The following is a 25,434-nucleotide window of genomic DNA, read 5'->3' on the forward strand; positions in this document are numbered from 1 at the left end:
TCCACACTCCAGTCCAGTATGTGGCGGTAATGCACCAAATCGTTGTTTGCCAACCACCAATAAACTTTAAAGAAGAAGAAGAAAAAGCAGAAGACTCTTTTATGTCCCTCACTGGCTTCCGTCTCTTCTCAGGTTTGACGCACATGCGCAGACAGACACCTCCACAACCACATTCCCCGCTTCTCCTCGCAGGCAGGCAGGCAGAGCATCCAGCAGCGAGCCACTTGATATTTAGACGTCCTCCATGATCGTCTGAACACAAATCCTCGCATTTTCTCCTTCAAAATCTTTACGAGGAGCACCAATCCCACCGTGAAGCTGCATCAAACCACCGTGAGTGTCGTGTTTATGACTGATCCCCTCATTGTGTGTGAATGGAGGAGGCCTCTCTCCGTGGCAAAGCTCAACCAAAATGTGTCAACAGCATCAGTGGCATTTTGAAGCTACACGATCAGACTTAGCTCTCCTATTAAACCAGTAGTGTTAACATTGAGTTGTTATCTCTCTCTCTGTGTCGAGCTTTAAACCCTGAATGTGTAAATCAATACTGTACAGTTAACATAATAATAGCTAACTACTGTCAGGGTCGCTTCTTTGTTTCATATTTACACATTTATTGCGTTTAAACACGAACTTTTTTTGTAATTTGATACCAACTAGACAGTCTTATAGTCATATCTGAATATATAACATGTTTCTATTCGGTCATTTTTAACCCTAACAATGCTAGTTGACGTGAGCTAACTAATAGCTAGAGATAGCTAAACAACGCTAAGCTAAAGTAGGAAAACAGCCACACGGTTCATGTGTTTTTAACAACTAAAGAGCAGGACACATGACACATGTTACAGTAGATTTACTGAGAATTAGTGTCATTCCTCTTGGTTTGCTTAGCTATGAGTTGTCTGCTCTCTCTCTCTCTATATATATATATATAAATAGCTGTCGTAGTTTACATGATTAGCATAAATGGCAGTTTCTCATCTTGTCAATTAAGTCAGGTGTCATGAAGGACATTAAGAGTGACCTTGTTATTGAACAATCTGATACTGCTGGTGGACGATCATCTCAGTGCTTTAAGACTAATGAAAGGACAACATGCAAAGTGTCTCCTCAGAGCTGCTTATGAAGAACTGATATATGATGATGATGATAGAGCTACTATGGAAGAGTGCAGTCTTATTATTTATTTATTTATTTATTCATGCATTTCTTTTTTGTTTCTTGAATTATTTTCTTATTATATATATATATTATATTATTTTTTTTAATAATTTAAGTTATCTTTCCTATCCATGTTAGAAGTATTGAGTTTAAATTAATTTTCTTCAATTAAAAAAAAAAATTTAATCAGGTGTCACACCGAAATATGTCCGAAATCTGTTACCGCAGAGAACCAGCATCACATAAGTCACCATTTTTGACGGCTGTCGTCAGGATGGTGAATATATCTTTAGATTAAAAAAATTTTTTAATTATATTTGTGTTTTTTTTTATTACACAGATACAGTCAGTGGGGTCACATTTTCAGAAATGGTGACCTCATGTGTTGCTGGCTCTCAGATGGTCACAGATTTCGGTGGTGACAGATTTTGATGTAACACCGGCTTATATTGCACAGTGCAATTAAAACTCACTTGAATTAAATGATGTATGTATTCATGGAAGAGATCAGTATGCACATAATAATGATAACACATATTTTGTAATTAACATCATACACTAATGCATCATAATGAGTTGCTCATCGTAATAGCATATTAAGGCTGGCTAACACCATCGTCTCTGACCCCAACCATGTTTATGTGAATATGAATTGTTACCATCAAATCGGCGATACAGGGTTCCACGATTTAATAAGGTTAGACTGAAGCACTCTTTTGTACACCAGTCAATCCCAAAACTAAATATGGAGCCTAATCCTAGATCAAATGTACGTTGAAGGGCCCTGAATGTCGCCTTCTGTTATTGTAATGTTTAAATGTACGTATCCTTGTTTTTCTTGTCTTTGTCCTTTTTGTGATGTTGCAAATGGAGCTGCTGTGATGCAAAACAAATTTCAGACCTGTCTGATAATAAAGTATTACCGACGTATTAATGTTGTGTTGTGACATGTGGGGCAAAGCTGTCTCCTTATATTGCAGACCTTTTTAAACACTGTTAGGCTATTTCAGATTTGAATAATGATAGACATCTAAACCCTGCATGTTGCTGTGCCTTTTTAAAAATCTTCAGACTATATGCACAGTTGGTTATGCATTGTTTCACTTTGGTTGTCTGCACATACTAACTTCTAAAGAAATAAATTAATTTCAATGTCTGCTTTCCTCTGTTTCAGGATCGTGCTCAATAGATGCTCATTTCCTCACCATGGCAACAGAAGATAAGAAACCAGAGACTGACACGAAACCTCCAGTTGTTCCATCGGCATCTGCCAGTCAAAGCAAGGTTTGAATTTCATTAAATATCTTACCTGCAGCTTCCCGTTCTATTGCAAACTGCAGCACTTATTGGTTTATTCATGGTCATTGTGGGCAGGGTGAGACAATTTGGGAATTCTTTGTCATCTTTTTTGATAAATAAATGTTTGTTGCACATCAGAGGGAGATTTTTTTTTCTAAATGCCATGTTTTGTTTTCATTCACAGTCTGCACCTGCCAAGCCAAACTACAGCCTGAAATTCACACTAGCGGGCCACACTAAAGCCGTCTCCTCCGTCAAGTTCAGTCCGAGCGGAGAGTGGCTCGCCAGCTCATGTGAGCAACCTTTTTTTTTTTTTTCATTTTCAAAATCATCAAAATAGTTGCCAATTCTTTCGATTGATTATTCAACTAATCATCGCAGCGCTACTGTAAAATTCCATTTTGAGATATTTAAGTATTTGTGAGCATAGATCCATGGAGACTCTGCAGCAACACTGAATGCATATTGATTTTTGTCTCCGCAGCTGCTGATAAACTCATCAAAATCTGGGGAGCGTACGACGGCAAATTTGAGAAAACCATATCTGGACACAAACTTGTGAGTTAAACCGATTTATCACCTTCACCGCTGCAGTGTTTACGCTTTACTTTTCTTCCATCCTTTGCTGTTTCCAATCAGAGCCTCGAGTACTATGTTTCGTAATTCTCCCCCATGATTTTGACCCTGCAGGGTATATCTGACGTGGCCTGGTCTTCTGACTCCAACCTCCTGGTGTCTGCATCGGACGACAAAACCCTGAAGATCTGGGACGTCAGCTCGGTGAGAGAGCAAGACCGACTGTCTAACTGAAATGATAAGAGTTATTGTATCACCAAGCAGTGCGATCTGATCATGCTATCTCCCAGCGGGCTTCATAATATCGCTGAACTAAACATGCACTACTATAAATAAATGGGAGAAAACCTCTCCCTGTCTACACAAAGGGCTGCAGCAGTAGTGTCTCACACAGCGTCTTGTAGCATTATACATTCATGAAGTTTTAAAATGAAATCCACGCACTCTCTTAGGATCTGTGGTTTTCTGTTAAAGTTAAAGTTTTATCACCATAAGAGCTGCAGATACTCCCAGCGTTAACTATCTAATACCGGCTGTGGCTTTGAGTGTCATTTCTTTTTGTTACCAGCGAGACATTTCAACTCATTTTTTCTTCCATCTAGGGGAAATGCTTAAAAACTCTAAAAGGTCACAGCAACTACGTCTTCTGCTGCAACTTCAACCCGCAGTCCAATCTCATCGTGTCAGGATCGGTGAGTACAGCACGGAGCTTCTGGCATAAAACAAGAAGCAGCAAATGTAAAGCAGATGTTCGATTTATTATGCTAAAGAGCTCGGTTTGAGCATTTTTATAAGAATGTGTAAGTAATACGTGATTTAATGTTGTTGCTTCCAGTTTGACGAAAGCGTAAGGATATGGGACGTGAAGACCGGGAAGTGTTTGAAAACATTGCCGGCGCATTCTGACCCTGTCTCGGCTGTAAGTTTGTTTTTTAAATTCTAAACATTAGAGGAATCCTCTAGACTCAAGATTAACTGACGTGTCTCGGCTCGCAGGTTCATTTCAACAGAGACGGCTCGCTGATCGTGTCCAGTAGCTACGACGGCCTTTGGTGAGAACAAACTCGTCTACATAGATCGCTGATCACTAATCACGTCGCATCTTTAGCCCTCACTAATAGCACATTTAAGAAACAAACAAAAAGTGACTGTGGGAAATGTCAAGCCGTGGTCCTCATTAGCACATTACGTGCTCAGTCAGTTTAAGACCTAATGGATCTTATTTGTCACAGTTTTGCAAGTATGCGCCATTAGCTTTCAAAAGTCAACAGCTTTATTTAATGAAGACTATTATTTGAGGTCTCATAGCTTAATAGAAAATTCCCTACACGAGCGTGAACGTATTAGACAAATAGTAACACACTAAACCCTGCAAGATGAAGAGAGATTTTTCTAGCAGATGTCATTTATATTTGTAATTTAATGTTATATTTATAGGCAGAAATGCTCATCAGCATTGTTAACAGTATTCTAAAATGACAATGCTATGCTTTTTGTTTATTAATTGTGTTACCTAACAATGAAATGTCTTAATAACCCTTAATTAAATCACTTTTTTTTTTTACATTCCCAGCCGAATCTGGGACACAGCATCAGGGCAGTGTTTAAAGACACTCATAGGTAAGATCACCCAGTATGCGCACTTCTCTCAGGCCTCGTTGACGTTGTTATAATGTGTGCAGATTTCCCCCTCCTCCTCATTTAGTTTATTACAGAAAGAGGATGCACAAATACCGATATCGGGCCGATACTGACTCAAATAGCTGGATTGTAATTGTTTATTTTGTGTTGATTAGTGACAGAAAATTCCGTCTGAATCGAGGCATCATAAAATGGGACCTCACCTGTATTAGGTATTTAGATACTATTGTGTGCTGACGCTGCTCCTGTTGTTGTGTTTTTACTTTTAGATGACGACAACCCTCCGGTGTCATTTGTGAAGTTTTCCCCCAACGGGAAATACATCCTGGCTGCTACACTGGACAAGTGAGTAGTGTGAAGTCGATGCTCCGCTCTAGTTTAGAAAGTGGTCATTAATGTTTTTAAAATGTAGGACTTTCACCAGCAGAGGGCGGTATAACGCTACAATCAGCTCTCCTCAGCTGCAGTTCTACATCAACAGAATGTACACAAAGTAAAAATCTGATTAAAAGACTATTGGTTTTTACGTTGTTGTTTAACGGATGTGTTTGTGTTAATTTTTCAGCACGCTGAAGCTGTGGGACTACAGCAAAGGAAAGGTAAGCAACTGGTCATTCAGTTTGAATTATAACGTTCTCTCATATATCGTTCATATCTCATATTCTACACGTAGTTAAATATATTAAGACGCAACCTCACTGGCATCTTATTCCTGAGTCAAGTCGCATTATATGATAACAAAATGTATTTTTCTTCATATTTGTTTACTGGTAAATACTTTTAATATAGTGCTAATGGTTATAGTTTTGATCGTGTGATTAGAGATAATTAACTTTTCATAACTCCTCCAACATTTCAGTGCTTGAAAACGTACACCGGCCACAAAAACGAGAAGTACTGCATATTTGCAAATTTCTCCGTCACCGGTGGAAAGGTAAGTTTCTCTTGAGCGCACTTCAAGATTCTTTGATTTCAATGCTCTTTTTATTCCTTAATTGTTTCAATAAACCCTTCCTGGTATTTAATGCCTCACCCGCACAGTTTATATATTTATATTTTACGCTTTTTGAAATGATTGGACGCATGCAGCTAAATGTAACCGAGTGAAGCTAAGCGGCCGCTCTCTCTTGCAGTGGATCGTGTCCGGCTCCGAGGACAACATGGTTTACATCTGGAACCTGCAGACGAAGGAGATCGTGCAGAAACTCCAGGGCCACACAGGTACAGGAGACGCGCCGTATCTTACTTTGTTGTTTTTGAGAGCACAGATCTGAAGTCTTAATAGGTTTAAAACCTTTACACTTTGTCCTAATGCAGTCAGCAAACTCATATTTTTAAGACGGATATTTGCGGCTGGGTGTAATATGTCAATTTTTCCTTCTCGTCTTCTACTTTTCAGACGTCGTCATCTCGACCGCCTGCCACCCGACAGAGAACATCATCGCATCCGCGGCTTTAGAAAACGACAAAACCATCAAGTTATGGAGAAGCGACTGCTAAGCCCCCTTTTGGATCTTTTTGGGCCATTCATATTTCTTTTCTTTTTTTTTTTTTCTATTATTTTGTTGTAAGAAAAGAGGACTTTTTTTCTAACGGAGAGCTCCTGCGGGATGCAGAGGGCTTTCGGGTAATGAAATTCAGCGAGGAGAACCAAAATGAGACAACCACGTACAGTATCAGCCGGAGTGAATCACCCACCACCCCCACCCACCCCTCGTCACATCTGAGATATATTCCACGTGTCTGTTAACGTGTGCCAGATTTTGTCGTCTCCACGGGGGAAGTTTTGTTATACTTTACAACAATGTTGCTGTTCTGGTGCTTCAGTATTTTTTTTTGACACTGCATTAACCCTGATGTCACGGCGTCATATAACTGAGCATTTCTGGTCTTGTACAATAAATGTAACGCTTATTTGGCCTTTCTATGATTTCTTTTGCCTTTTTTAATTTGTCTGTGAATTTGTGTAGTGTCGTCTTCAGACTTCAAGGTGGAGAGGGCGATTTTGACATCAAGCTGTAGGTGTAAAAAAAAAAAAAAAGACATCTTACGGATGTTATTTATTCAAGTGGCACCACTATTAGTGTTCTTAATATCCAATGCCAGATCTCACTGTGTGCCATAGCAAGATATTTTCAGAGTCCTTTTAGGACAACAAACCAGGATTTGAAGTTGAGAAGTACGTGAGAAGTAAAGTTAAAAATGCCTGAATAAAATGTGATGTATGATGTCACAGACGCCCCCAAATGTTATGAATCTTTTATAGTCCTGTTGGAGAATTAAGTCCTCCCTCCTATGTCTAATTTTAACAGTTTACGACGGTGACCAAATGCAGTTATTTTGTGTTCTAGGATTTGTACATATTGAACTGACGTATTGTGATTTATTTTAGCTGTCTTTGTTTTTTAAGGCCTCCTCTGCTTCGATTAGCTCCTACTGTAGTTCTGCAACACAAAGCTCTGTTCTCCGTAGTTAGCCTGGATTCTTTCTTTTTTTTCGTGGAATACATGTTTGCATTTGACGGCTATAACCTGCGACTAAATAATAAACCAGTTTTTGTATGTTTCATGATGTTTTACTTGAACGTTGAACACAGACTCAGCCGGCATCAGTCGAAATCACTTTTGAGTTTTTTTTTTAATAACCTTTTTTTCTGTCCATGAAAAGATAGAACATCAGAGAACAACCCACAAAGAACAGATGACAAAAAAAAAATCCATCTCCTTTTTTTAAAAAAAATCGACAAAAATATAATGAAAGAAGACATTCCCCGTCTTGCAGCGACAGGTTGAAAATGGCAAAGTAAAGGCGACACAGTTACCGAGGTGCCAAAGCCAACAAAATTCCTCGCACCTTAAAAATTTTCAATCTGAAAATTGCCTCGTTGAATAAGCTTTTCCACAACGTATACGACAGCCCGCAGAAGAAAAAGGGGAAAGGACAGAGTACACAAGCAAGGGATAAAATTACCTTTGTACAAAAATAGATCTTTTTCCAAGTATTTTTTTTTTCCTTTTTTTCCATTTTACCGTCAAAGCAACAAAGAAAGCAGTGATTGTGTCACAAAGCTCAGCTTTTTCCTGATTACACTTTTTGAACATACAATTGCCAAGCAACACATACATTTTGGAGGGTTTTTAAAGTCTTATATTTTTTTCTCTTTCATGGTTTTTTGAGGTCCCATAAACTGCTGAGAAGCTGGTTGGTTCTTTAGAGCTGCTGCGATTCTGCTGGTTGATCAGGATTGATTTTTAAGAAAGTCACGTTTGAAGAAAAACCCTCAGATATTTGTGAAAACAAAAAACAAAAATTCAGAGTTTTGTGGAACAGTTTGGTCTGAAAGACTTGTCTCCCTCTTTTCAATGTTGGAAATACTCAAGGAACAGATCTGTCGATATATATTTATAAATATATACACATATACATATTAACAAAATAGAGCTTTATGTTATAAAGCATTCGTGTGGGTTGATCGGTTCTTGATCGAGTCAAGAAGATCCTCGTCTGTTGAGCTCGCACATCATCCACTTTATGGCTTTAAGAGACCCGCGGTCGCCAATCACAGTAAACTAAAGAGGGGGACACGTCAGACTTTAAGGGAGCAGGAGGATATTCATTTTAAAGTTGGGTCACAAACGTTTAATATCTGCTTTGTTTGATTTAAAATCTGCAACGTTTCTCTAAAAAAAAAAAGAAGAAATCAGCAAATCTAGCCCAGTCTTACAAAAAGAGTTAAGTTTCTCTTTAACAGACAAACAAGTAGAATTGTTCCAGAATATAAATAGTGTAAACTGAGCTCAGACTGGCAGTCAATACTGTCACCTGGATAGTTCCATAGTTGAGTAATACTAAAACCCACAAGCCAATAGGTCATACTGAAGTTATTGCTTCTTCTTTTTTTCAGTTTTAACAAGCACAGACACTGAGGTTTTGTCTGATCAAAAATGAACACTGATGATAATAATAACACAGCGAGAAAAAGTGCCATCTTTTTTGTCTGATTAAATACTTGTAGAAAAATTCAAGTAGTGTTGCAGCGCTGCTTCTCTTCCACTAGAGGGAGCTCACATTCCTCATCACTCTTCTCATATCCAAACTGCTCTCTGACTGAAAGGAAATGTTGTCGTCCTGCTTGCAGCTATATAGTGTACACATACAGTATGTGACTTTTCAGATCTGGCATCTGAACCAACTTTTTTTTTGCTTTTTCTTCATAAAGAAAGAGATCAGTTTCATAGAGGTGGATTAACATCTGCAACGTCAACCCCCCATACTAGAGGACCTTCTGTGAAACTAGACCCAAAACATTGTGAGAAGTTAGCACATGGTCATTGTATCATTGGTGTCTTGGTTGGAGTCAACACTTTTATGGAGTCCTGATGGTGCCACCAGAATAATTAAAAAAGTTTTTCAGACTTGAAGGTGCTAAATTCGAAATTCAATTTATATTTAGAATATTTTATTGTTCAACACAGGCCATTTCGGTAGAATATGCCGATAGAATAGAAATAATTTTGTTTTACTTTTGTACGGCACTTTTTAGGCGGATGTTTTACTGCCGTCCGGTAGTCGTTTTCAGTCCAAAGTGACAGAGGCGTAGCTTTTCTGGTGGGCGCTGATGTTGCAATGGAACAAACAATTGACATTCATCTCTCGGCAATATACGTTCTTTGTCATGACTCTCAGCATGGCGACGGCTGAGTCAGCGGCTCGCAGCTAACGGTGCTAACAGCGCTAACACGGCAAACAACGGCAACAGTGCTGACAGACGCCGTTATCTGCTGTAACCGTCGTATGAGAGCAGTGCAGAGCGGCGGCCGTGAGCTAGCCAGTGGGGCACGCTCACATGCACTAAAAGGCATGCGAGGCCGGCCCGGCTATGTCAACAAAGCACGGAAAAGCTTGAATTACAACACACAAGGAGAACGACTTCATTCTCTGCTCAGGTAGACATTACTCCTCTATATCTTTCCATCGCAAATAGTTGTTTGAGGCTATAACATTTAATCATTGTCAATTAATTCGTTGACAGATAATAATAAAAAAGCAAAGATAAAAGGAGCCGTGGGGGCGGATCAGATGCCAATAGCTGGCCAATAAAAGCTCCTGTTGCTGCTCTGCAGGTTGGATTTAATTTTTTAAGTGACGCTTTAAATGAAAGCAAACACAAAATGGTAACTGTAAATGTTAAAGCAGGAAACAAATCCATTGTGATATATAAGGTGTTAGGAAAATGGTTTACAAAAAAATTAAAAGTCTTAAAATCAGTATTATGACAATAATAATCAATAATTTAAACTGAATAAGCAAATATATTATAATTACTTTTTTATGCACATTTGAAATGCAAATGTAATTCATATTCTCTTAAACTTATTAAAATTATGAGTTGATTATAAATAAGCACTGGAAAAAAACATTATTCAAGTGGCACACTCAGGACTCCATACACCTCAGACCATTATTCATTTCAGTTAAAAACACAGTGCTCAGGTTTTGTTTTTCAGGTCCAGATAGTGTCAAGGTGCTTATGAAAGAGTGGTGAATAAGCAGATATCGGAAAAAAAATCCTTGGTTTAACTAAAAGGATTTTTTGTTCCTTTTCTTATATCATACTCGTCCTTAAACTCTGCTACGCTCCACTGTTTCATAAAACACTTTAAAAACGAGTTGCTTATTTTCTGTCAATGGCCAATAAAGCAAGTACAGAATGACTATCAAATGTCTAAATAGTGGGTGAAATAACCTAAATAAGATATTAACTCCGGTCCAGGAAAATATTACAGCGGACGCACACCTCACAAACACTTTGAGCCATACTAACATGTACCCGCTCTGTGGACAATCTTTGGAAATGCACTTAATGCATAGTTTTGCAGCAGCTGCAGCATTTAGAGAAAAGGAGAGGAGGAGGGGAAAAAAGCAGAATATGGGCAAAAAGCATATTTATACATAACATGGAGATATCTAACATTTCAGTTCGACTTGAATGACACTTGGTTGTCCAGAGAAGTGCAGAGAGAGCAAGTGTGTGGGTCCCCTCTGAGGAGGAAAAAACAATCGGGGACGTCCCTGACCGGGGCCAAATTCCACCTCAGAGGTCGATTACATCAACATCAGCTCTCCGTTTGGGAACCCGACTGCGCTGTCATGAGGTTAAGTGCCAAGTAACAAACAAATAAACAAAATAATGGCTCTGCTGCAACGACAAGCACTTCTCCCGCATACTGTAAAATGGTTCGATGAGTGTCGAGAGCTGACGGAGGGATGGAAACAGAGGTAATTGTGCATTGCTGTTGTTAAAATCAAAAACTGAAAAATAATGTCAATACTGTATACGGTTGTAACTTTCTGTACAGGTAGATATGAGGTGTTTCGAAACACACCGCTGCGTGTAGGCAGAGGGATTTCTGAGTGTGGAGGTGTAGAATTGTGTGAAATCACACAAAATGAGAAGTGGAGAGGTTGGAGAAAGGGATGGAAAAAAAGGAGCTCGGAGGCCGGCGAAGCGACGATATTTCCCCACAGATTTTGACTGCGCTCACTTTCACAGCCATCCGAGTTAGCTGGGCTCACCTGTAAGGTTGCAGCAAAATGCTGTGAAATAGGATGACAAATCCTGCACCTGCTGGTAGCCTTTCAGAGCGTCATGTGGCATAAAGCTAATGTGTGGCTAACTTACAAAAGCCTGCATCTTCCCGTATGCAGATGACTGTATACAGATTGTACGTAACAAGCTCCCCAAATTCTCGTTCGATCAATTAACTGAAGGGCTGATCAGTGAACTAATAATGTCATCCTCCCCCGGTGTCGCACAGTGCTAATAGAGTAAGACATGGTTGTATTTGTTGGAATTGGGCAGAGACCTGAGTTTTTTTTTGAGCACTTGCAGTCTTGTTAACCCACTTCTACTCCAGAAAAAAGCTCACACTTCAAAAACAGCTAGTGCAAGACCTGACGTGTTCAGTCGAGTCAGGCAGGAACCGACGAGTTCCTTTGAGCAGACGTTGTCGCCCCACCCCCCCCCACACCACCACCACCGTCCCTCCCCGAAGTCCTGAAAGAGAGAAAAAGAGGGCTCAGGTCCAAGTCTAGACAGCCTGAGGCTCTCCCAGCAGTCCACGATTGTCCCGGTCACAACGCTGAGCATCCAAATATGACATCAGCGCCGATTATTTTTGTTTTTCAAAATACCTGCAAGCAACTGTGGGTGTTAAAACCTGATCATCTCTGCTTTTTCTTGTCATGGTGTAGGAAAAGCGAGGATGAAAACGATGGCTCAATAACGTTTGTCTTCTGTCCGATCTTATTTTTAAGTCCTCTGTTTGTCACTCGTGTTGCCGTGTGATTTTCATATATATATATATATTTTTCTTATTTATATATTTTTACAAGGTATAAAACAGACCCATTGACATGATGAATTCATTGTTTTGAAACGCATCAAAAGGGGGAGAGGGGAGGGAGGGAGGAATGGGAGGAAGGGAGAGGTTTCTCCATCAAAAGTCGTCACATGATCTGTCCATTGCTGGAGACGGGATTTTTAAAAAAGGAACCCTGCTCCCGATCCAGGGCTGGTGGGAGATGTGGAGGTGGCGGGGGGGGAGGGAGAGAGAGGGAGAGGGTGAAGAGGGCTCAACCCTCTCTGCTATTATGTCATTTGATGCGGGGCTTCTAGCATCTCCATGAGGAACGTGTCGATGGGCGTGTCGCCGATGAGTTTGAAGAAGAACAAGTGCTCCAGACACTTGAGGCCGATGGAACGCAGCGCTGGTAACCGCAGCAACAGTTTGGCAAACCTGTCACAACACAAGACCAGAATTAGAAACAAGATCATTATGCATCTGACAAGAGGACGCGATGGATGACAAACTACACCACTGATGATGCACATGCATACAGTGCCTTCAACATAATGTGCAGCAGCCACACATTGGGCCTCGTGCAAGAGCTGCTTGTATGAAAGTGGCACAGACACATTTCCTCTTAGCTAAGTTTGTGCAGTTAGGAGTAGGGATGCCATGATACCAGAATTTTTTGTAGTCGTTACCAATACCAGTGAAATTCCACGATTCTCCATACCAATTCAATACCACGGTAAAAACCCAGAGTAAAACAATAAATCCCATGTACTTCAACACACACTCCTTTAGTAACGTCACTCTATTATTTATTTTATATCACTGTGAAAACATCTCCTTCATACAACTGTTTATTCAAATTTCGCGCCAAAAAACTACATTTTACAAGATTGGAACACATCATGATAACGTTAGAATTAACCTTTGCCCAATACTCATTTTTACTGAATAGAGTCTGCATGCATCATAATGTAAATCAAAAGCATCTCCCGTGTTGAAATCGGCAGGACGAGAGCTGGTAAATGTTAGCTGTTAGCAGCCGGTAAGCAGCACAGTCCTGCACGGAGCTAACAGCAAACGTTAACTAGCTCTTAGGATAAGAATACAAAACATGTTCTTGCATGAGGCCCTCTTTTAAACCTTCAAAACTTTTTTCTGGCATCCAAACAGCTAATTGGCAGGAGAGCAACATGTAATAAACAGATGGAAAATGAATGAAAACATATTGAAAAATATTGCTGAAAATATATTTTTTTTACACTAATCTTTTTTTTCCTTTCTCATTAATACAATGTGCAATTTATTAAACCAAAATGAAGAGAGAGCAAATGAGGACAAATGTGGGTACGTGCACACACACACACAGTCATTCCTGTGTTTGGATTCATACCTGCCAGGCTGGTCGGGGTACTTCTGTTTGCAGTAGGCCTCTAAAGACGCATACACTTTCTCTCTCAGAGCTTCTACTTCACCTGGATTGGACAGACCTTTAGAGTCTGTGGAGAAAACAACAGCAATTTAGACAATTAGAAAGGAACAGTGTTTCATGAGCAAACGTATCCTCGTACAACGGTTCATATGATATCTTACCTCATTTTTCGTGCCTTCCTGCATGTAATATGCAAGTTACGTAAAAAATAAGTCACCGTTTGGGTTAAAATAACTATGGAAATGGCGTGAGAACAGCCTGCAGGAACATGTATACACTTGCTTTCTTACATTCTTCTTCACATTCTTACATTTTTTTGCAAAATGCTGTCTCTTTTGGCTAGTGAAAACTCGAGCAAATGCCTTGCTCAAAGGCACTGTGCAGTAGTTTTATGATGGAGAGCCGAGCCTTCCTAACTTACAAGTTGAGCTTTAACCCTGCAGGCTCTTTGTGGACGTGTGTCGCCACATTCTGGGTTAGTCCAATTAGGAGTGCGCTAATTTAAGCCTCACTGGAGGACCCAACACAAACACGTCATTGATTAACATTTCTGATGAACAAAGCGTTGCACAATTGATCAACAATGAATGAACATTTGTTGTTAATGACTGGACTCGATCACACAGTGTGGGAAAGAAACGACTGAGGGCCTTTTTAGCCTCGCCGTCCCCTCCTACACCCCCCCCCCCCCCCCCTACCCCACCCTTTGCTTTCTCCGTCAGACCAGTCTTGTGAACCCCTAATTAACAAGGAATCAGGCCGAGACGTGAACCGGGGCCAGTGGGCCTGGATGCGGCCCGAACAAAACGCCGAACACAGAGGATCAGTGTGTCTGGGGTGAGCGGCTCCACAGTGGCCCCAGAGGGACGGAGGGAGGCTCCCGCACTGAGTCATTAAAAACCTGGGTCACATTCATGGGTTGGTTTAGTTTACTTTGGTGCCATGTGGATGAGGTTTAAATACAGAACAGCACACATAGATAGCAGGCGTGACACATGCCTTGGCAACACATGGGCCTCAATTAAAGAAAACACGCTGCCATAAGCTTTTTTTGGCCAGGAAAATGCCATAAAAAAAAATCACAGTAGGATGTCGTATTATTAAATAAAGAATCCTTTGGTTTACCATCAGCACATGCACATCAATAGAATATGCATTGTATCAGCTTTTCTTATGCAGAGGTGGAAGCACATCAGTTTTACAAGTCTCAATTTCACAAGAGAAGTCCAAAGTCAAGTTCAAAGAAAACATGAGCAAGTCAAAAGCCAGTTCCCAATCCTCAAGTTACATTAATGAGGTCAAGCTGATCCACAAGTCCAAAACTTAAAGTGATACTCCACCCAAAATGTAACAGTATCAAAACTCTTTGGATTGAAAGGTCGACGAAAAACGTAGTTTCCTCACTCCAAAAATCACGGATCCCAATGGTGACATGTTTTATTTTTCGGCTAGACCGCAGAGGACCAGCCTTACAAGCGCAAAATCTGTCACTGAGCGATGAAGTTACACGATTGGTCAGCCGAGTGTTGGAGTTTCCTCATTGGCCGTTTCTCTTTGAAAATGAAAAAGTCAGTGGTTCCACTCACCTGCGCGAGTGATCGCCTCGCTTCCAAGCATTGGACGCATGATGGGCTGCCACTAGACGCAGGCACTAGGCACCTGATTGGACGAACGCTTTCCCTCGTGGCAAAGAGTATTAATTTATGTTCTTTGCTCTTGGGCTGCTGCTCCCAGCTTTCAAACCGCAACCAACATGGCGGCTCGTTTGGAAAATTTCTTCTCTTATATCAAACATTTTATGTGAGACATAAGCCATGCAGTTGCTAAATCTGTCTTTATTTTGGACCGACAATGGTTAGTTTAAAAGTTTCTTAAGAAAGAAAAATGCTTGAATGGATGAATAGAATCAGAGTACTGATGGGGCAGTGGAGAGAGTGGATTATGCTGCAAGGGGCGGTTCAAGAAGCTTCTCTGGATGTTTTCATATTTTTCTTCCTGCTGTGAAACGTTGTTGCCGTTGGAATCGATTGTAACCGAATTCCGGCTGCGTCAGTAAAGAAACTATTTACAGCCATCTGTCGAGCATACAGGAGGAGAGAGTTTGATACTCAAATATAGATTTTAGGTGGAGTGTCACTAAGCGTCAAGTCCTTAATGAGTCATATTCTATTTTAGCAATAATAATAACAGCTGAATCTTTTTTTTTTTTATCTTGGTTATAGTTAGAAACAGTAGCAGCCCTACAGCACATACAGATGTTTGTGTTTAAGTGGCACTTTTTTAAATTGTTCCAGTATTGAGGGAGAACGCTGTAAACGAGTTCCGAGGGCAAGTGAGCAGCGTCAATGTAGCGTTACATTCACTAAGGGTGCTTTCACAAACCATAGTCCGTTTTGCTAGTCCGAATCAGAGTTAAATTGATCTGATCTGATTGGTCTGTTTGTTATAGTGTCCAAGTCCTGCTCAATGAGAAGTCTCATTGTGAAATCTGAATATCCGTATACTCTGGCTCAAATAAATAGGGGTGGCTATACCGACTTTGTCCTCCGGCAACATCACCTCGCCAGATTTCAGATCGGAACTTCTCCTTGAGCGAGACTCTTTCCATAATGTCAGACACTTATAATAACAATCTGAGCATCTCATGGCAAAAACAAGCACTTTTAGTGGACGTAACTGACGGTGCCAGCTTGCCCCAATAGGATCACATTGCAGCCCGCGAGCGGTTGCAATGAAATTTTTGTCCCTATTAGTCACTTAGACACAAAAACATGGGCAAATAGGGTCCAGGTTGAAATGTAGCTCGATAACCCTTTAAGTTGTTATTTTAAACTCAGATCACACAGCTTCCAGACATTTACCTACTGTGTTCTCATTGATTTGGTTCAAAGTGAAATTGAAACTAGCATTAAAAAGACAGTGTTCAACAGTGCATGTTCTTTTAAAAACCACGCATCTTTGAAACTCCCAATTTACAGCTTCTTTCACCTGCCACAGCAAATGCAAGCTTCCACGTAGTGATAGTTACCTGGGTTGAAAAGGACTATAGCTCGAAGGCACCCCAGTTCTGTCTTGTCCATCTGCATGTCCCTCATCTTTGACACCAGTTCTGTGAGCACTCTGCACAAAAGAGACAAAAAAAAGTCAGAGATGAGGGTCATTCAAAATCCAAAAGTATTTTTGTGTTATATCAGACAACCGAGTGCCAGAAATGTTTAGATCACATCTAATTGGAACATTTTTGTAAACAAAAAACCACTGTGAATTATCCAGATCCAGACATTAAAAATGTATTTTAATGACTATCCAGCTCAGTTCTATTTAAAAACAAATACACACAGGCACACATACGCTCAGCCCACGTAGGCACAGTTAGATCAGTGGAAAAGTTTACAACCCAGCAAAGTAATTATATTTAGTACTTGGTTTTCATAAAAGGAAAGCCACAGAGTAAACACAAGCTGTAATCTAACACCAGCGCTCCCACTGTCTGTGTGTGACATCACTGGTGGGAGTGTCGGGTGCGTGGAGCCGCTCGAACTCCTCACCCCTCTTTGACTCGGTCACACCCTCTCCTCGGCGCTCTGTATTTTCCCTCTCGCTCCGTCTCTCTCTCTCTCTCTCTCTCTGTCTCTCTCTCTCTGTCTCTCTCTCTCTCTCTCTCTCTCTCTCGGATTGTAAAGTCAATTGTGCCTCATTCTAATTCAATTTGTTCTGAGGAGGAACAACAGGGTTAGAGAAAAAAAAAAGAAAGAAAATAAAAGACTGAAGTGTTTAAGTTAATCAGTGTCTTCATTTGTATGGTGAAGAGAGAGGAGTAGATAAAGAAACATTATCGGTTCTCTGCATCTTAATGCTTGCCACAGTTAATGCCAGAGATTGGGATATGTCCCGAGGCTGTGAACGCCGATGACTGAGCACAGAGGCTCGTGATGGGTGACGGTGAGGGGCAGAGATACTGAGAAGAAGAGACGTATATTCAAAAGATAGACAGCTGATAATGTGGGTTTGATGACAGCACCTGTAACTGACAGCTCTGTTTGATCTCGGATTCTTCAGGAGCTTGTACTGAACACTACAACTGCAATTTTCATTTTCTAAATAAATCATCTGGGCCAAAATGATAATCCCGATTATTTTGATCAATATTGAGATTAACAATTATTCATAGATTTTAGGGACAAAATATTTGTATTGAAATTTCACATGTAAATAAATAGAGCTGCTTTCACTTGCATGTTGCGCTACATTCAAACCATCAACTAAATGTTATCCTTTCACTTTGTTATAGTCATCTACAAAAAACAACAACATTCAAATGATTAGGAAATACATAATTGTATTTTTATTTAAATATTTGCTTTGATTAAAAAAGGTCTTGCCATTAGTTGTTCTAATTATATATTATAATCTGCTTAGAACTAGTGTTAGGAAGTTAATCAGGTCATAGTTCCCTCTCTAATATCTATTTTATATTGCCGTGAAAACATCTCCCTCAAACAACTGGATTTATTCAAGTTTCTCGCCAAAAACTTCATTTTACAAGATTACATTTCAACTCATCATGATAGCTTTATAATTTACTATCGACAAATACTCATTTTTACTGAGTAGAGTTTGAATGTACCATAATGGAACTGGATGGAACCTCCGTTAACGTTGGCTGTTTAGCTCTGTGTCGTCGGCAGACGAGTCGGTCACTGTGATTAAGCAGCATCATGGGAATGAATTACAGTATAATAAGAGTCTGATTAAGTTAGTTATTTCAAATGCTTTTAGGTTATTTCCCAACGGCTTATGTGGGACTTACAGTTGTGACAAATTGCAGCTTTATGTCCTCTTCACTCACGCAGAAGAAACCACCACACCGTGTGACGTTACTGACTGTGCCGCTGTGTGCCGATGAAATTGATTTATGCCGAGTTTTCTGAGTGGAGCATTTTAACATTAATATCGCAGTCAATCATGTTCATTTAATTGTGGGAAGCCAAAATCGTGATGGCGATTATTATCCGATTAAATGTGCAGCCCTAGCATCCTCTATGACTTTCCAAATTGTGTATCTGTGTTCAGCTCCAGGTGTGATGCTGCTGAACAGACACGGCAGACTCCTGCGAGGTTTCAGTCTGTCAGACAGCTGGGATGTCAATAACCGTCACCAGGGTGGTTCCCGACCATGCCTGACTTCACTGTGAGTGATTTGTGCATGGATTTTTTGGGGGTTTTGACATTTTCTGAGCAGTTCAGCGTTTCGGTGAGGCCCCCTGGTGCGTACAGGTGTACATATTTAATATAGTGGAGTCAATCAATAGTCTCCTGTGCTGCTTTGCCTTTCATGACTTCCAGTCTAGGTGTAATATTTCAGTGGAGGAAAACAAAATGTCATATGCTGTAAAACACTTTTTAATAAAACATACTTATTAAACGGTGTTAGAAGTCATATCTAAAGATTTATTAGTAGTTAATGTATTATTTATTAAGGCTTTATAGATCAGTAATAAGGCGTTAATAATGTTTGAGCTACTTAAGAAGACATAGCAAGTTATGCTGTAGGAGTATCCAGTATACACTGATAAAATAGATTTGTGTCACAATCTGGCAGACATTACGGCATTATTGATGGCCTATTACTGATTGGTAAATCATTGAAGAAAGATTCATTAACATTAATAAAGCATTAGTTACAACTTCTTAGGTATGCCTAAAATCTCACCACTTTCTAGGCTTACTTAACAAAGGGTGTTTACGTTTATAATAATTACTAAATCACTAAATAGTTACATAATCATTTATTAATGCTTTATAGACCAGTAATAAGGCATTAATAAGGTCAACTTTTGAGATACCTAAAACGACAAAGCAAATGATGCTGGAGGAAAACAAACAATGGTCAAAATAATCTTTCAAAACCTTGCAAAAGCCATTATTAATGGCCTTTAAAACATTTGTTAATTGATTAACCACTAATAAAGCCATTAGTTACAATTCTTAAACCACTTGTGAAAATTATTATTAAAAGTGGTAGCGGTAGGTTGCACTTAGCATTCATTTAAAGACAACAAAGTTAAGTAATATGGTAATAATGACCTGTCAAAGATGGCTCCCACTCCGGCACTATGGGCGCTGTTGCGGTGGACGTGCAGCCCCGTCGCCAACAGGATCCCATCTTTAATCGCTATCGAACGGTGCGAAAATGATGCAATGAGGAGTTCATTCCAACCTGCGGCAGAGATTTGGGAAAGAGATCGAGGGAAAGTATGAGGGGAAAAAAAAGGCAAATCCCGGTACAAAAGTTCACACAGTATTCAGCCAAAATGAAACTGACAACAAAGGGGGAATTCCAATGAATCAATTAAGCTGCGCGGTAAAAGCGTGCAGCTTTCTCAAGCGCAGGCATCAGGTTATTACGAAGACGTTTGAATCACGCTTTCTGAGGAGACAAGCGTGTAAAAGGGATGAACTGCGCCTGCCATCACAATAAAGACAACAGGCTTGATGTGCCAAAGCAGGGGCTTGACACAGGGAGCGCCGAAGACACAAGACGCTGCCTTTTGAGTGACAGGGCTCCTTTAACTGTTCTGCCTGGCAACACTCGCCTCTTCTCCCCAGAGTTGAGTCGGGTATGAGAGGAGCCGGGATGCTTTTATCTGTGATACAGCAGAACTAAAGCGGTTATTTATAGAAAACCTGAGAGCCGAGAAGAGACGAGCTCTCCAGAATAATGTCTCTCTCTCTGCTTTGCTGAAGTCTCTCCATCATTGGATGTGCTCAGGATAAGGAATTATGGGAGGATTTTTTTTCTTCCTTTCAGGGTATGGGATGGGTGTGTAATAGCATTTTTTTTCCCCCTCAAGGTGGATTTAGAATAGAATGGTGTAATTTGGAGCGACAAGCAGGCAACAAGGGCAATGTGTTGAAAGAACCCAAAAGACCTCCGTGCATGTGATGTTAGCGAATGTAAGAGAAGTGACAGATTGTTCACTCTGTGTTTTACGTGGCTGCTTCTGTGATCCTGAGCGGTTAGCTTGCTTTTCTGCATACAGCAGATACACACAATGAACTGACCTTGGTGGGTCTGAGTCACGTGGCTAAGACAGTTATTCATAGTTATGGTCCGATTAGTCTATTCAAGTTTTGTTTTGCTTAGATTTTCCTACCTAGATACAGACCAACAGCTAGCACTAGTATCTGTGTTTTCCCATAGATGGTTTCTGGATTTTTCTGTCTATATTCTAACATCAGTGGGTATATCTACTCTTATTTAGGATCATAAAAATTAAACACCTCGTCATTTTTAACAAGATAAAACAGCAACATATTCTATAGTTCTGGTTAACAGGTTGTCAAAGTGTCATGGAAGCTGTAGCTTTTGAATGTAGGGGTGTATAGGCTTTTACACACCGGAGGCGTAATGAATAAACAACACGAAAATGTGAAATACTCATCTGCAAATAAACTGGGAAAAAAAAGTTTGGAAACTTGTGTTTGGTGGATTATTTCTCTGTTGTGACAATGCGAATTGGCATTGTATTTTACATCGTTGGAAAGCCTGTTTATTTACCTTCACAATGATGTCCAACTTGTAAGGATCATGCATTTGTGGGATGAGCAGCACAGCTGATTATGTGGGTAGCGCCCAAGAAAAATTTGCTAAAATGCTCTGCCAAAGGTAAACAGTGTATTCTCATAAGGCTACCAGGAAGCCTGCAAACTAGTCATGGAGCATTTGCCAGAGTTTTCACATGTAACTGGAGAGGTCATTATGGAACAAAATCATCATCGTCAGTCATTGTCATTGTTTGTTGGCTTTTTTACGACCTGTTTAAGCCCTTTTCTTGACAGACCTGCTCGTAGAAGGATGACCTGGTCGTCCAGTGGCAGCTCAGAGAAGTGGGGGATCCTCTTGGCCCACTCCACCAGGGTAAAGAGCTGTTTGTCGGCCGCCTGACAGATATTTGTCACCGGGTCGTTGGGCTGCAGGGAAACACACAAACACACATAAATCCTCGAAGTAAGTATGAAATGAAAAGGTGTCATATTTTTTGTTTTAGTCTAGGTGTCTCTTCTTGGCTGAGAGCCTGGTGTCAGGTTGAACCACCTGTCAACACACACATATCACGCTTACATGAGTACTATGCTATGAATAATATCCTCTAAAGAGGAGCAAGTAGGAAGACAAAACAAACAGTGATTCTGTCCCAGCTTGTGGAGGAAATACCTGCAGAGAGCTGCCGGTGAAAAAAAAAAAAAAAATGACTTTCACCAAGCAGGCTCTTTCTTTGGGGACTGTTTAGCCGACACACAAATCAGCCTTTCGGAGAGCTAGTGGAGCTCAAGAGGCCCCTCCTGACACTCCACTGACACTTCACAACATAACAAGCGCTAAGGAGCTCCAACGGGACTTTATTATCAGGCTGGGCAGGCCTATAGAAAACTCAGCAAATGATTGTGTATAATGATTATTCATATTTACTCACAGTAAAATGTATAATGATAGCTGACTGACTATTCTCCAGGGCACATGCCTGAAACAAATGTCCACTATCATTATCTATCAAATGCTAATATGAATTAATTACCGGGTATCTATTTTTATATTTACAAGATTTTAATACGTTTTCGAAAGATTAATTGTCGTTATTCAAGGTCAACATTTCTGAGAGGGAAAAAAAAAATCATGTGGTTTTGATAAGTGATAAAAACAAGCAGTTCTTGGTAGTGGACTGGGCTGGCTAATGGACGCCACTGTGCATTGTCCATTTAGTGCCAGAAATAGGACTAGTTCCTCTGTGAAATAAAAGGTGAACCAAGGAGAAAGCTTCAATCCTTCATTGATTTCACTACATTAGATCTATTAGGGCTCGAGGAGAGATGAGCATAAAAGCTGGAAGAAAGGCCAACGAAGGATCTTACATGGACATATCTATTATTTTAATGTATCTTATGTAAGGCATAATGCATATGCTTTTAAAAAGCCTCTCTTCGCTTTGGCTACTAAATAGCGTTAAGTGTAATCTCAGCGGTGAATCTAGAACATTTACAGTTAGTGTCAAAGAAAGTATGCTCCATTAAATGTAAAAATGTCTTCAATTGCAGAACAATTTATCTTTTTACACAAACGTTTGTATTTGATTACAAGAATTTCAGCTCCCCTGGAATCAAGTAAACTCACATTTACCATTGAACAAGGCTGCAGACAGGATTTTTGAACATACATTGCATCTACTAGAACATGTTTACATGCTTTAATGTTCAAGAAACGTTTTAAGCTTGTTTGTTTTAAGCTTTAGCTTTGTTTGACGGCTTGCCAAACTAACCGCTTGGCAGGTATTATGCAAATGTGTTACTTGGTGACATCACCACGTTACAGAAGAAAAGGCAGGACCTCAAGCACGGCGTTTCAGACAGTTCAGGAGCAGTGTTTCTGTGGGGGAGAGTAACTCCCTTTGGCAATGTTACTTTGCAGACCTTTCACGAAAAACTATAAAACACACTAAAGAAAAGGGGAAAAAAGCACCAAAGCATAATAGGTCCTCTTTAAGATGATCATTTGTGTGCAATTGAAGCACCAGTCCAGAGACAAGGACTGCTTGTCCTTAACTGTCTCGATTCATCAGAATGGGAGACATTATTCTTTGACCAACAGGGAGTTTATGAGCAGTGGTGGAATACTGATGCAACACACATACAGTATGACTAACTCACTAAAATGTAAATCCATCTGGGTAGGGGAAAAAAAACAACAGAACAATACTGTCAATCTCTGACGAGTAATTTGCCATCATCCCAAGAGCACATACCCCTTGATATGCATGTGTGCAAACAAAGACTTTGTGCACACGCTTTTGTGCATAATTTTAAATCAAGTAAACATCCTTAAATTCTAAGCATCCCTGTGTGAACTCGCACTCTGACAAAAACAGTCAGCAACTTCTCCCCAACTTCCTTCTGCCAAATCCCACCGATCGATGCTCAAAGCTCGGAGGATCCCCACATCAACTGCGGCTCTCAAGAGAAGATTAGTTCGAGATGAAGGAGAAAACATCCCTCCGCTTACACTCTCCTTTTATAATACGCGGGCCAAAGACTATCCCTTCCTCTCCTCCACGTTCCCTCCCTACGGTGTGAAACTCACACTGACTGCAGAGTATCACAGATATGAAAAACTTAAACCAGACACAAAGCCTACACTGTTTTTGAAAACGGAAAGACGTCTCTTTTTTCCTTCTTCAGGGGGAGAAAGAAAACAGGCATCTTATGAATATTTCAGCATCTGATCTCCGTGGGAGACGTGGACGACGCAGCTCGGTGCGACAGCTTTTCGTGAGCTGCGTTTCCCCCTCAAAAACACATAAACAGATTTGGCTAATTCATTCCAAAGAGCGGCCTCGGCCAAAACAAAGAAAAGCAAAAAAAAAAAAAAGGGGCTTCGGTGTGCGTCACGGTCCAGCCACCCCTCCTCATAATAATACAAGTCCCAGGGTTCTCGTTAAACATGGCGAGCCTCATGAATGTTGTATGGCTATCTTAGCCGTGTTTACACTGACCTGGTTTCTTTGCGCCTGTCTGTGGAGATGACAGGGGAGAGGAGCTTACACTTCCCTGCAACAATCCTCCGGCATCACGTTACTGTACTTAATGTTCAAGTCACAGAACAGCATTTAGGATGTTATCGGGCCACAATGGAGGAGGCCGCTGTGACCTGTGAGGGAATTACATTAACCTCCATGTATCAGTAAAAAAAAAAAATCCACCTGGGAATATCTCCCAGCTCAGCCTCTTCTTCTACTCTGAAGATCGCAGCTAAAACTAGGAAGCAAATAGCTGAAACTTGAGACAGAGAGCAAGAGAAGAGTTTAAAAAAAAGTTTAAGTTTTAGCCCTTATTGCAGATTTCTAAACACCTGCCACAAAAAAAAAAACGTCTTCATTCCCAGCAAATCAAAGAGTTTACGGCCACACATGCTTCCCCGCCATGGTCGATCAACCCAGCAACTTAGAGAAATGCCAGGCTTGCATACTGTCCTATGAAATTTTCATCACTCGAGGAGGGGAGACGAAAGATTTGCCTTTCAATTTTTCATTATTCAGCTTGAACCAGACTATACTGGCGTGACAACAGAGGGAAAACTCGGGTACTCGTACAGATCAGTATGAAAATGAATTACTCAAGTGTCCCACATTTTTTAGATTGGAAAAAAAAAAAAAAAAAGAAGCGGTCCTTATATGCTGGAGCGAGGATGAATCATCAGCTAATTATCATCCAAATAACAGCAACGCTTCCTGCCTTAAGCTGAGGAAAAGATAAGAAACTAAACCCTTATATAAATTAAGGCATAAGACGGTAGAACAGCCATCCAGAAATGAGACAAAGACAGGATGATAGAGAAGGAGAGGAATACATAGAATAAAGGTATATAAAGAAACACCCCCAGGATTAGAGAACGATAGCGTCTTCTCCTCTCCCCCTCCTCCTTATGAGGAGTCCTCTCCCTGACTGACTGAAGGCGCATTACTAACGCCTGTTTAACTTCTGTTCTAGGTCACCATGAGATAAACACACTTTATTCAGGTTGGCCAGACCCCGGCCATTAGACAGTGGCGGTGGCCTATTCATGGTGTACACTCATGGCCTGGGCCCTGTGATTAATTATAGCACGGGGCAGTGCCTCTCAATGGAGACATCACGGGGGGGAAGGGGGACTCGGAGAGAAGGGGAGTCCTTGTGGTCAGGACAGCCTGAATGCTGATACCCTGCCAACATCCTGGGCTCCAGTTTAGTTAAAGGGTCAGTTATAAAGCAGTGGGCAACACCACGGTCTGAAAAGTGAAGTCAATGTGGAAGTGCCTTAAACTTGCATTCTATGTAACAGCCAGCAGGGGGCGACTTCTCTGGTTGCAAAAAGAAGTCTGATTGTATAGAAGTCTATTAGAAAATGAGCCTACTTCTCACTTGATTTATTAC

General features: G+C 40.5%; 2 protein-coding genes across 6 annotated transcripts in view; one reads left to right on the forward strand and one right to left on the reverse strand.

The window, feature by feature from the left end:
- Window positions 1-122: 122 nt before the first annotated feature.
- wdr5 (WD repeat domain 5) lies at window positions 123-6,605 on the forward strand. Its single transcript, XM_074617721.1, has 14 exons — window positions 123-333; window positions 2,339-2,448; window positions 2,648-2,756; window positions 2,948-3,021; window positions 3,154-3,243; window positions 3,642-3,731; window positions 3,875-3,958; window positions 4,036-4,091; window positions 4,613-4,659; window positions 4,950-5,025; window positions 5,246-5,279; window positions 5,540-5,614; window positions 5,814-5,901; window positions 6,080-6,605. Exons 2-14 carry the CDS (start codon window positions 2,371-2,373, stop codon window positions 6,178-6,180), a joined length of 1,002 nt encoding a protein of 333 aa, XP_074473822.1. The 5' UTR covers window positions 123-333; window positions 2,339-2,370; the 3' UTR covers window positions 6,181-6,605.
- Window positions 6,217-25,434, reverse strand: part of rxraa (retinoid X receptor, alpha a) — a 176,481-nt gene continuing 157,263 nt past the window's right edge. For all 5 annotated transcript variants that reach the window (XM_074617717.1, XM_074617714.1, XM_074617715.1 and 2 more), the window contains 5 exons: window positions 21,315-21,444; window positions 19,558-19,690; window positions 16,499-16,590; window positions 13,432-13,537; window positions 6,217-12,479 (listed from right to left, as the gene is read on the reverse strand). In XM_074617717.1, coding sequence (XP_074473818.1) covers window positions 12,332-12,479; window positions 13,432-13,537; window positions 16,499-16,590; window positions 19,558-19,690; window positions 21,315-21,444 — 609 coding nt within the window. In that variant the 3' untranslated portion in view covers window positions 6,217-12,331. The remainder of the gene's footprint in view (window positions 12,480-13,431; window positions 13,538-16,498; window positions 16,591-19,557; window positions 19,691-21,314; window positions 21,445-25,434) is intronic.

The sequence above is a fragment of the Sebastes fasciatus genome, chromosome 19, assembly GCF_043250625.1.
Source record: "Sebastes fasciatus isolate fSebFas1 chromosome 19, fSebFas1.pri, whole genome shotgun sequence".
Lineage (NCBI taxonomy): Eukaryota > Metazoa > Chordata > Actinopteri > Perciformes > Sebastidae > Sebastes > Sebastes fasciatus.